This window comes from Anomaloglossus baeobatrachus, chromosome 7, assembly GCF_048569485.1.
Source record: "Anomaloglossus baeobatrachus isolate aAnoBae1 chromosome 7, aAnoBae1.hap1, whole genome shotgun sequence".
Lineage (NCBI taxonomy): Eukaryota > Metazoa > Chordata > Amphibia > Anura > Aromobatidae > Anomaloglossus > Anomaloglossus baeobatrachus.
Genome location: NC_134359.1, coordinates 251,046,135 through 251,058,773, shown reverse-complemented (window position 1 = coordinate 251,058,773; position 12,639 = coordinate 251,046,135). Strand labels below are relative to the sequence as shown.

The following is a 12,639-nucleotide window of genomic DNA, read 5'->3' as shown; positions in this document are numbered from 1 at the left end:
CAGGCACATACCGGTTTGTACCTGAAGAAAAAAAAATGTGAAAAAGTAAAGTTTTTTGGTGAAAAACCAAAAAACGGACACCGACGGATCCGGCGCCTTCCGGCGTGTTGTATAATGGAAGCCTATGGGCGCCGGATCTGTCGTAATACAGCAAAAAACGCAATGCAGAGACGGATTGCGTTTTTTTTAAACTGAGCATGTGCAGTATCACAATGGATCCATCGAAAAACGGAAGAAACGGATGGGAAAAACGGATCAGTTTTTTCGACGCATCCGTTGCATCAGTTTTTTCGCCGGATTGTGCCTGATGCCAAAAAACTGATGTAGAAAGCAGCTAAGGCTAGTTTCACACATCCGACTTTTCGCCGGTTTGACGCATGCGGCGCACGCCAGTACAGTATGATACAGTACAGTGGCAGCGCCGCAACTTCAGGATCACATGCTTTGGTCACATGACGCATGTGACTGACGCTTGTTGCACTGCCAGTGTACTGTATACACTGTACTGGCATGCGCCGAATCTGGCAAACCGGCGAAAAGCCGGATGTGAAACCGGCCTTAAACTTTGTATTGCCTGGAACATGTACAAATGTGATGCTAATGAATTAATTTGGAGTAATGGGTTGTGACTCGGTAATTTTTTGCACCTGACCATGGAGCATAAATAGGCTTCCTGGGGCCAGACTCAGCACATGCTCAGTTCAGTTTCCTGTTGCTGGAGCTGAGTGTTCTGTTGTTGGAGAAGCCAGCTTAGGTTTCCCTGATGGGGTGCCGGATCAAAGGCGCTAATGTGCCTGTGTTTAATGTGAAGGGCTCTATGATGAGGTAATAATTTGATAGAAGTGTTATTTTTTTAGTTTTCTTAAGTTCTAGTTTAATATTTAATGTGATCTCTTCCAGGTTCTTGCTCTGGTGTCTTCTGTTTGTGTTGTCTGATGCTGTGAAGATGACGGATTTCCCAGGTAAATGACTGTTGTATAGAGATGGGGTGACTAATTTTTCTGCTAGTTACCGCTTTATAAAACACAAGTGAGGAATAAATATTTTATGGCATGTAAAGTGCCTACGTAGCAGATATTCTGCAGCAAAAAAACAGCCCTGCAAAGCGTGATGTGTACGGTATCTGCACCACTGGTAACTCTATGCTGAGAACCTTCACAAGACATATAACATCTCATCCACTGCTACTGCGGGGTTACCAATTCTAACTATGCGTGTGATAACTAAACCCAAAAAATTGCTAATGTGGTTTGGATGGGTCAAAAATAAAATTGGGGAAAGCAGAAATATTAACTTGCAGCATGTACAAAGTGGTTTTTGTAAACTGCACTTATTACCTTTGCTAAAGCACTGATGGGCTGATCTGTTTCACCGATCTACCACATCTATTGGGGCAGTTTATGTTGGGTTTTTTTTTTTTGTAGGGGTGGTTAACAGAAGGGTTAGGCTACTTTCACACATCCGGTTTGAGCACTGCGGCTCAATCCGGCTGTGAAAACTATGCAACGGATGTGGCGAAAACACCGCATCCTTTGCATAAGTTTTTACATGCGGCCCGTCTGTTTTTTTTCTGGTTGTGGCATGCTACTGAGCATGTGCAGTGGAAAAAACCGCATGCGGCGAGCGGATGCGTTTTTTTCCACATCGCGCCGCATCCAGCCTCCATAGGTATGCATTGAAAAATGCGCCGCAGCGGCGCGATGCGGTGTTTTTTGCCGGAGCAAAAAACGTTGCAGGGAACGTTCGATGTGGCATCGGCTAAATCTGCCGCATGCGGCAAAAACCGGACCGAACGCAAGCCCCTACGGCACTAATGTAAGTCTATGCAAAAAAACCCGCAACCGGCGTTACAAAAGCCGGTTGCGGTTTTTCTGCAGAACGCCGTATTGTGCTGCAGAGCAAAAATCCGGATGTGTGAAAGTAGCCTTACTCTAGTACATTATAACATAATGAATGGGGAGTGGTGCAATATTCAGTAGCCCATACATCTGACCAACATGGAGAGGGTTGGATGTAAATCTTGCACTGGAGTTTAGTTGCACCACTGGGTTTAAGCCAGGAGTGGACACCTCAATGGTGCAGCTGCACAGTGGTTCATTTCTATCTCCAAAGTCGGAGAAAATGTGCATTATAATGAATAATCCCAATAGTGTTGGGATATCATAACCCCCCCCCCCTACCTGGTAACACTGGCAGAACCAACAACTTGCCTATTAGCTTCTCTCCTCCCCCCCCCCCCCCCCCCCACAATTTTTGGGTTAGTGTGAAAGTGCAATTAGATGATATATCAGTTGACTGTCATTCACAGCTGGTGGACAGGGAGATCTACCCTCCCTTATACTATCAATTTTCTTGTGGCTTTTTTTTTTTTTTCAAGATTGGAGAAAATTGCCCTTTTGCTATGGGTGGAAATATATATTTATTTTTCCCTGGAATTATAGTCTTTTTATTATTAAACTTAATAGTTCTTATGGCACTCTTAATAAAGAAAAAAAACAGGGCTGTTTTATCCAACTAATTCCAGTCTAAAGTTATTTTATGATGTATGTGTGGGTTTTGTTTACCATGAGCGATTGGCCTGCAAAGGGTCTACTTAAGCGTCTTGCATAGGGACATTGTCTGTAGTTCAAGCTTCCCGATAGCGGCAGCTCCCCTTCCACACTTTTGCCATCTGCTCTTTTAAGCTAAAGTTATATAAATTTTCCCTCCTAGGGTCAATTTTCTGTCTTGATGGTGAAATTCAAATAAAGAAGCCTAAAGATGTTAAGCAGCAAGACTGGCAGAGTCTCAGCATTGTGGGTAGGTGGTTCTAAATATGCTCTTTGGGTATGTGGGTTTTTTTTTTTTTTTTTTGTGCACATCCCCAATACTTGGTAGCTTAGTCCTTGTATTTTCACTGTAATGGGAAGCTGCTGGCACCTTTAAGATGGCCGTAGGTTGACTCTTAGGCTGCTTTTACCTATGTTCACTAGTCTTGTCAGAGCATACATTTCCACCTCCCAACGAGTTTCATATGCCGACTGGACCATTGACTATGAGCAGACAGTCAGCGTGTGCTCAGCCTTGCACCATTTTCAGGCATATACATTTTTCTGCATGTTGCCACCCAAACGTAGTAGACTACGTTTGGGTGTCTGCCTGCAGAAAATGTATATGCTGGAGAATGGTATAAGGCGAGTAGACGCTGGCGGCCTGGTCAGTCAGTGGCCCTGTCGGTCAGTGGCCCTGTCGGTCAGTGGCCCTGTCGGCGTGTGGCCCTGTCGGCGTGTGGCCCTGTCGGCGTGTGTCACGTTTTGCAGAGGGAGGGGGGGTTCAGGCAGAGTCCACGACAGGACCAGTGAATGTAAATAAACACAATATGAAAGCAGCCTTAAGCATACAAAACAAATCTCCAGACATAACTCAGAAGGCAGTGATGTCCTACTAAAGAGTTGACCTTGTGTGGGGTGGTATGGTAGAACCATAAAGGGTTTCCTGGACATAATATTGGTCAATCTGGGTCACGAGTGGTCTCCCAGGTTAAGGTTGTGGCCAGTGCTGCTGTACAAGTAAACTGCAACCAGCCATTGAAGCAGTGTGGTTATGTCCACCCTTACTTGAGGAGCCATATTATTTTTACCACCTACAATAAGTTTGTGTAGGGTCGCTCTGCCATGTTGCATTGGTAACCTCAACCAACCTGCTTGCACACATCACTTATGAAAAGTGTAGGCTCTCATAATGGGACTATACAGCAAATTATTCAGGAGGGTTTACCAGGCCCATGATATTCACAATTACCAACACTTATATCAAAGTCTACACAACATGATGGCCCTGGTTCTTCAGGAGTCTCCATATTATACTTGGGTATCATCTGCACGCTGACTAATACTTAAACCTTTTATTGAACAGATTCTTCAGGACTTGAAGTGGATGCCTGTCAGGTGTCTCCTCAAAGCAGCTTGGTGACCATCCCTGAGAGATGCGTGAATCATGAGGTAATGTTGCCATATTGCTCAAGAATGTGTCCTTGCATCTGCCATACTTTCCCACTCACCAAATACTCAATTGCACATAGCCTTACATGATAACAGGTAGTCAGATCATTAAAGGAATACCTCAAATGCCCCCCCCCCCTCATAGACTGAACAAAATATGGATTAATTGGCCACAAACCTTTTATTTTGACATAAACACAACAAATATACAAAAACAAAGGGTGGTCCTCAAAGCCCCAAACCTGCTGACAGGTATTCTAATGAAACTGTAGCCAGGCTGATCTTACCTCCAACTGTTCAAACACCAGTTAAAAAACCGAAACCCTGGCTTTGTACGAACAAAACCCCCAACCTACGGCCCATCCAGTCCTATAACAGGAATTACTCTACCAGCCAGCACATGTCCACAACCTGGTGGATACCCACCAAATTCCTACTTTGAGGACCCTCCTCCTCTCGCTATGCTTCTGATAATACTATTATAGTATCTCCTCCATTTACTAACCTAAATGAGAATTTTACTTTTTTAATTTTTTTTTGGGGGGGGGGGGGGTTAATGTAAACAAGATTGCTAACTCTGCCTAAAATGGATACCCTCAATAACAGACCAACCCTTATAGCCCCACCTTTTCCTTGACTACACCTACAATGCTATTAATCTTTATTTTTTTACTTTTTTTTTTTTTTTTTTTTTTTTTTTGTTTTGGTCCCTCAACCTTTTACCCAATCACTTGTTCCCAGTATAATCCTGGGCATGTCAGCCTCTTAAAGGCAGAGCACAGTATGGCCTCTCATACACTTGCAGGACAGTAAACAAACACTGCACGTCAATGGTGTAGTGAACATGATATAGCCACTTATATTTTAGGCTTTAAACAATAGTCATAACTTTTTACACTGACCTTGCAGTTCTGACTAATGGTGTTTTTTTTCTTTCAGACTGGAAGACGTGTTGCCCACGTATCATTGAATGCTCATATGTCTAATGAGACGGTCTATAGGATATGGTGTAATGGTGACCAGGCCGACTCTGACTACATGACTCCAGTTATACAATGTACCAAGGACTACATCTTGGTAAATAAGTGTGGGGTGGTTCCCCATCTCTTGGCACTCAATTTCTTAAGGAGCACTAACAAAAGTACTAACAATTTTTTTTCCTAGATCCCTGCACTCATGCAGGGTGTCTACTGGCTATACTGTGTACCGAATATTTATGATCAAACCTCCAAGATTTAAAATTAACTATCAAGGCCCCGTCACACTAAGCAACATCGCTAGCAACATCGCTGCTAACAAACAACTTTTGTGACGTTGCTAGCGATGTTGCTGTGACATCCAGCAACAACCTGGCCCCTGCTGTGAGGTCGTTGGTTGTTGCTGAATGTCCTGGGCCATTTTTTAGTTGTTGCTCTCCCGCTGTGAAGCACAAATCACTGACAGCGAGACAGTAACAACTAAATGTGCAGGCAGCAGGAGCCGGCTTCTGCGGAGGCTGGTAACCAATGTAAACATTGGGTAACCAAGAAGCCCTGTCCTTGGTTACCCAATATTTACCTTAGTTACCAAGCGCAGCATCTTCCACGCAGCGCTGGGGGCTGGTTGCTGGTGAGCTCACCAGCAACTCGTGTAGCGACGCTCCAGCGATCCCTGCCAGGTTGCTGGTGGGATCGCTGGAGCGTCGCAGTGTGACATCTCACCAGCAACCTCCTAGCAACTTACCAGCGATCCCTATCGTTGTTGGCATCGCTGGTAAGTTGCTTAGTGTGACTGGACCTTTATTCTTGAAAGTTGCTTAATTTCATAAGCACTTATCTTCTCAGACAAATTTCCTTAGACAATCGAGTCATTATCACGTCTCAACTCTGAGGTGGTAACTTTTCAAATTAGTGAAATGGAAGATGGCAGTTGGTGCTAATGGGATTCTATGTAGGGGGCAAGAGCTCTGGCTCCACAATTTCCCCCTCATAGATGGCAGTTGGTGCTGATGAGAATATCTCAGTGATTGGGGGGGATTTTTACCTCCACTATGAATTTTGATAATGACCAATCCTAGCAGAAGCAACTCTTTATCACTTTATACTAGAAGTTGTTTATTTTCATGTGTAACTGTCATTTATTTAGTCTTTGTTCCATTATCCTAAATTTGCTGTCAAACTTCACTTTCTCACTTCTAGGCAACAATACCAAGAACGCTGACTGGATTTGATGATGAGGTAGGGTTTGGATAAATTAAGACTTGTTTTAAATCACTTAATTGTGAATTACATGACTGCCAATTGGTAAATATTCACCTGTATACACAATCAAGCTACGCTTCAGATACCCACCAAATGACCAGTATTGTAAGAATAGGTGGCCATTGTTCTTGGCAGTATACAGTACTGTTTGACTTTTGTGGGTTTGTTTTTGGTTCTGCTGCATATTGTCAAGTTTAAACCAAAAGATCTTCACCAAAAAAGTACTTTGTTGGGTGATGAGCAGTTAACCTTCAAGTTTCATAGCATGAGCTTTCAATTTCATGAGCTAACAATTTACCCAATGCTTTCAGTACTGACGATGGAGACTAGTCAGGATCTTCAACTGAAATGCACACTATATATCTCATAAATGAAATTTTGGTGTATAGATGTTTCATCCTTAATCTAAACCACTTCCACCTATATGGGCAGCTACTGCCTTAATAGTGACAAGAGAACTGGAAACGTTGAGGGTAATACTGTGGCTGCCACCTACAGAGACCTTGCTTTATTTTTAGCAGTGTTTAGAATGCTATGCAGGTAATGTTGGGTTATGGTTTGTACAGCACTGTACTCCTACCTTAATTTTGGAGCTGTGCAGATGGACCTACAGACTCACTGTTCATAACTGCACCTATATTATCTTGGGATCCATTTTCTAACTTCTTCTGTGTAACTGCTTCTGCAGATAATCAGTACACCATCTCCTGCATCATCATGGACCGTTGGAATTAACAATGGCACACTCGTGAAACTCAATGCAGCCTCTGCTACCACTTATGGATATACCCTGACAAGTGATAAAAATTATCTAATGATCCGTTGCAGATTTGATGCCTTTGGACTCCAAGAAGTCATTGTAAGTCCTAATCTTACAATACTTCAGCTGGAATGAAATGACATGTCTTACTAATTGCTGTAAACCCTCAGTCTCAAGGTCAGAAGTTCTACCGTGGAAATGTCTCATTGCTCCAGGAGAGGCGAAACCCAAAGATTACTATCGATGTGAAAATTATTTGTGCTAGAGGTAATGGGCTGACTTCTTCTGAGATTTAAGCATCTTACAAGGCTGCTAGCTGTGGACCTCTAGAAGGTGCACATTAAAACTGACTTTAATCTTTTCACCTAGGACCTCCAACATGCAACAGAACACACATGACTCTATCAATTCCTCGTTTTGATGGTGTTCTCCATCATATTGCTGTTTCTGACCAAGACGTTCCGTTGACTAGTTCTGCACTTAAACAACAAGGAATGACACTAGATTCTACAAATGGTGTCCAGCTGTACATTGCATTGACCAAACTTCAGGTACTGTAAAGTGAGACTGGTACAAGTAGTGACACTTGATAAACCATAGTAATCTTATACTTTTTTGCAGTCTACAACAGTACGTGGAGGAAAGTCTTACAGCTTGCCATCTCTGACACTGACCTTTACTGTTGATGAGATGGATGTACCGATGACATTAAGTCTTGAGTGTTTGGTTGACGACAACACCAGTACGTCTCGTAAGTAAAAGGCTTGAGTGGTTTGTTAAACTGAGAAACTTGAGATGACGACTACTTTCTATCCAGGAATGGCAGTGTGCACAAAAGATGGTTTCATGGAAATTGAAGTCTTTTCAACAAACACCAGACCCAGTTTGGATCTGAACACTGTCACTGTAAGAGACCCTACATGCCGGCCACAAGAAGTCACCAGCAGCAGGATCTTATTTAAATTTCCTCTAAGTAGCTGTGGCACTAGTAAAAAGGTAAAATGTGGGTTGTAAGACTACATCTGTTTGACTTGGGAATTGAGGGAAAACATGTATAATTCTAGACAAAATTGTTAACAATGGAAGTATACTTTAGTCATTTGTACACCAAGGGGTACATAAGGTCAACTTGGCACAGGGTTACACTGGCACCTCCTGTCCACACGGAGACTAAGTGGGCTGCGCAACCTCACTCATAGCCCTGACTGACCTTTTCCCTAGCCTCAGAGAAACAATAACTGCCAGCCTGCCACCAGTTCCTCGTTAGATATAATCCTGCCAACAGACCAGGCTTATATTGGGCCAGAAACCAGCTAAGGTAGCATGTAATACTAAACTGAGCTCAATGACATTGGATTTGTGGCTCAAGATAAAACAGAGTATTAAATTATATATCTAATCACTGTGGGCACACTGTATAATACACTTCCCCCATGGAAGCAGCTGAGCTGCTTGGCTTTGCTGTGGCTCGAGGGTCTCTAGCCCCGGGGATGTGTGACAACTCAAATGAAAGGGGGGTATTTCCAGGGGAATGGATATAGTTTGTGATGCCACCTGTGGTGTACAGTAACTTGGAGTGCTGCCATTGGGAGTACCCAGGGTGATTAAGTGGGGTAGCAAGGTGTCGTAGCCCTCCATGGGTAGGGGTATAACCCAGGACTCGGTGTGGGATGCAGGGGGTCACTCTCGTAATCGGTCAATAAGCAGATGCTAACAACCAGGTAAACCAACTCTCTGGGTGCCATGAGCTCATCCGGGTCCCATCCCCCTATAGTGTTGCCTGGTGGTCCGTGACCTGCCTCATGGCACTAAGTTTAACTTCAACGTGGTGGCCCAGTAGTATGGAACTTGCCGGGCCCCACTCCCCACTGTGGCTAAGTTCGGGAGCTTCCTCTCAGGGCTCACGCATGGGATTTTCTGGACCATTTTGGATTGGAAAGTCCTATTTCCCCCCCCCCCCCCTCTCCTCGTTGTGCTAATGCCACAATTCTGGAGCAGGTAGGAACGGATCATAAAGGCTCCGTTCTCAGGTGAATTGTCGGGTTGGCTGATGCCACTCTCACCGACCTAGGGTCCATATAACACACTCACACTCACACTCACACTCACACTCACACTCACACTCACACTCACACTCACACTCACACTCACACTCACACTCACACTCACACTCACACTCACACTCACACTCACACTCACACTCACACTCACACTCACACTCACACTCACACTCACACTCACACTCACACTCACACTCACACTCACACTCACACTCACACTCACACTCACACTCACACTCACACTCACACTCACACTCACACTCACACTCACACTCACACTCACACTCTCTTTCCCATCATGCCTTCAGTCCGTCCCAGACCGGTGATGGTGCTAGACCGCTGGCTGTCCTCAAACAGGTCCAGGCACCTTGCCACCATCCCCCTGCAACCAGGGGTCTGACTCCTCTAGGCCCAGACCACAATTTGCAACCTAGACAGCTTCTCTAGGAGCCACCACTCACAACTTCCTCTCACTCGACTCTACACACTCACTACACTCCCCCACCCCATGTTGGGGCAACTCTATTCCACTCAAGCCGTTCACTGGTGGGTGTGGTGCAGGGTGTATCTAGGATTTGATTTGCTGATGGAGGCAACAGTATTTAGTTATGGACCCAGAACCATGAAGGACTTGGAAGGGCAGTTTGTATAGTACCCTGTGACAACCTGGTAGTCCAGGGGCATCACAAACACTTTTTTTTTTTTTTTTTTTTTTTTTGTTGTCTCCCACCTGGTGATTTATGGCAGGGATGGGCCTTGAAGCTCCTGAAAACTACAAATGGACTGTTTTTCCTATATCTCGGCCTCTGAGTGTCCCATGCAGAAGAAATTACCATGTTTAGTTAGGATATGAAAGATCCATAGCTGGGGAAACATGGTGGGGTCTAATGTCTTCCCTCAGATATGGGCTAAAACACATCCCACTAAGTGAAAAATGTGTTGTGCATCTTACAGTCCTGAGGCTAGAAATGTCTGCAATGTTTGTAGAGCTACGCACTCCCCAATATTGTACTTGCACTGGAGCCAGTGTCTAAAGTCCTCATTGAAGCTCCTCTGAAACTTGCAGTTACCCACCCACTTCCCGAGCTGAATTGTCAGCAGGGGGACTTGCTGTAGCAAAGGGCTGCTTCCTTGCTAGTAACTGGCACTTGTTTGTTCCAAGGTCTTGGCTTTCTATCCTGTCTTGGACAGTATGTGTATCAATATGGATTGGCAGGTATCAATGACATTCCTCACAAGTAAATTTTCTGTAACTAGCAGATTTCTAATCAGGTGGAAAGCCTTTATCCAAACCACCATGGTAAACTAAAAATGACCAAACTAGAAAGGTGCAAAAGAAATTCTTAAATACACATACCGTGTTAATGTATAGACTTCATTAATCGTGCCTCACTCACTCCACTTGTCATTGTGAAGCCATCTCTTGCCAGTGTATTGCACTCTAGATTTGGTCTTTCTGGAATTTATAATGTTCTGACTCTCCACTAAACATGTAACTCTAGTATCTAGATGGAAAGCTCTTCTATGAGAATGAAGTCAGCGCCCTATGGAAGAATCTACCACCTAGGAGTATTTCAAGAGACAGTGAATTAAGGTATTGTCTAGAAATCATCAAGTTCGTTAAGATGGTTAACCCTACAACACATACTTGGGGCCTCGCAGGCCTGCTAGGTTACTTGTTTTCTATGGTAGATGGTATGGTTGTACATTCTAGGGTTAAATATTCAATACATCAACTTTTTATCTTCAACAGGGAGACTGTCTGGTGTTTCTACGATGGCTCTGACTCTAAAACTATTAATGCAACTGTGGTCACTCTACCACCTCCAGTTTCCACTAGAAATGATGGACCTCTTCTACTTGTGATCAATATCTACCCAGGTATGATATTAGTTAGGACCTCCTGGACAGTACACTTGCAGCACAAGCCAACAACTTATATTTTTCTCTCAAAGATCTCTCCTACCAAACACCCTACAGTGAAGATCAATATCCAATTGTGAAGATCCTAAGGGAGCCAATCTTCTTAGAAGTTCAGATTTTGAATCGTAATGATCCAAACATTGAGCTGGTCTTGGATGACTGTTGGGCAACAATGTCTCAAGACGCAAATGCTTTACCCCAGTGGAATGTTGTAGTTGATGGGTAAGTGTTTATTATAGTGTCACCATTTATTCCATGGTGCTTTAAAAGTGAGAGGGTATACGTACAAAGTGAATTTCTTGACTGACAGATCTTTGTGCACCAGTAGACCCAAAGCCTTAATGGGAATGAAGGTGGCTACAGATGTAATAGTGACAGGATGCATTCACCATAACTTTGCTCAGTGTTGGCACTTGTAACATATATGGCTTAAGTTTTGCTATTGGCACTTGTGGCAGGGAGTAGTTTTTCTATCCAATTTGAATCCTGTTTGTATTCTCCATAGTTGCCAAGAAAATCAAGATAACTATCTCACTGTCTTTCATCCTGTTGATGTCAATGTGCCAAAAGCTACACACCGCAAACGGTTTGAAGTGAAAACATTTGCTTTTATGCAGGGTGGGCAACTATCAAACAAATTGGTAAGTGACTAACGCTTAACTAAAATATTTGGAGAACTGCCAAATACCATATCCGTGGTCCTCAAGACATTATTCATTTAACAAGCTGTGGCTTTTCTTCAGGTCTACTTTCACTGCAGCGCCATTATATGCAACATCAATTCCCCAGACTCTCTGCTTTGTACGAGGAGATGTCTCCCGAGCAGGAGTAGAAGGGGTAAGTGTTTAACATTTTACTAACTTACTATACATTACACCAAAACAAAAATACTAACCAGGATCCTTTTTCTTTAGATGAACTCTTCCTGAACAGGCACTCTACCTTGGCCAGCCTTCCTGGTCCGATATTACTGTTGGATTCTGAGCCTTCTCTGAATTTTAATGGTAAGACTTTAACCTGCAGTTTGGTCTGATCTGTAACTGAGCAAGTGCTAACTCTTCTTTTTCTCCGTCCTAGATGAGCAAGATGTTATAAAGCAAGTCACTATTGGTGTCTTGCCTGCCTTCGCACTGGTTGCTGTGATTGTCCTTGTAGCTGCCTTGATTTATTTTCAACAGAAATCAAAGTCTTAAAAATAAACTTTTTTTTGTAATGTGTAACAAATGACTTGTGTCCTTTAATACAACTATGTAGGTAAGATCTCAACCATTAGCTATCTAAGATTTACATTAAAAGGTGTATGTATAAGAACATTTGCCCTCCAAGGTCCCAAGAAGGGTCAACTGCATGTTGGCCTTCATATCTGATTGTCTCTTGGATGGTAAGGAAGAGCCTATAGTGGCTTGCTTATTTGAGAACATTTTGCAGAAAGATTATACAGTAATCCTTGATTTAGCTTTTTAGCATGCAAATTGGTTTAAATTCATGTATAAAACCCAAGAGTAGGAACTGTTGAATGTGGTTCTCAAGTGGCAGACAAACGTGCCCCTCACTAATCATTGGAATCCTACTGATCAAAGAACAAGGGCATCTTGTGTTTCCTCCATGTGAATTGAGTGGTGAGAATCTATGCATAATTCTACATTTAAATGTGTGGAAATGTTAGAACATCTGCA

General features: G+C 43.3%; 1 protein-coding gene across 1 annotated transcript; it reads left to right on the top strand.

The window, feature by feature from the left end:
* The first annotated feature begins 763 nt into the window (after positions 1 to 763).
* On the top strand, positions 764 to 12,156 carry ZP2 (zona pellucida glycoprotein 2). Its single transcript, XM_075319753.1, has 18 exons — positions 764 to 825; positions 901 to 962; positions 2,713 to 2,799; positions 3,895 to 3,980; positions 4,920 to 5,057; positions 6,158 to 6,196; positions 6,909 to 7,079; positions 7,151 to 7,247; positions 7,350 to 7,531; positions 7,602 to 7,731; positions 7,798 to 7,976; positions 10,543 to 10,634; positions 10,794 to 10,921; positions 10,996 to 11,185; positions 11,469 to 11,604; positions 11,707 to 11,800; positions 11,878 to 11,967; positions 12,041 to 12,156. The coding sequence occupies exons 1-18, from the start codon at positions 764 to 766 to the stop codon at positions 12,154 to 12,156; spliced, it is 2,079 nt and encodes a 692-aa protein (XP_075175868.1).
* The last annotated feature ends 483 nt before the right edge of the window (positions 12,157 to 12,639 follow it).

Bases quoted from the DNA above. Each gene is read 5' to 3' on its own strand.
- ZP2 (XM_075319753.1), top strand. From the start codon at position 764: ATGGGGTGCCGGATCAAAGGCGCTAATGTGCCTGTGTTTAATGTGAAG. The intron at 6,197-6,908 runs GTAGGGTTTGGA...CTGCTTCTGCAG, and splicing joins TGACTGGATTTGATGATGAG to ATAATCAGTACACCATCTCC. The intron at 7,248-7,349 runs GTAATGGGCTGA...CTTTTCACCTAG, and splicing joins GAAAATTATTTGTGCTAGAG to GACCTCCAACATGCAACAGA.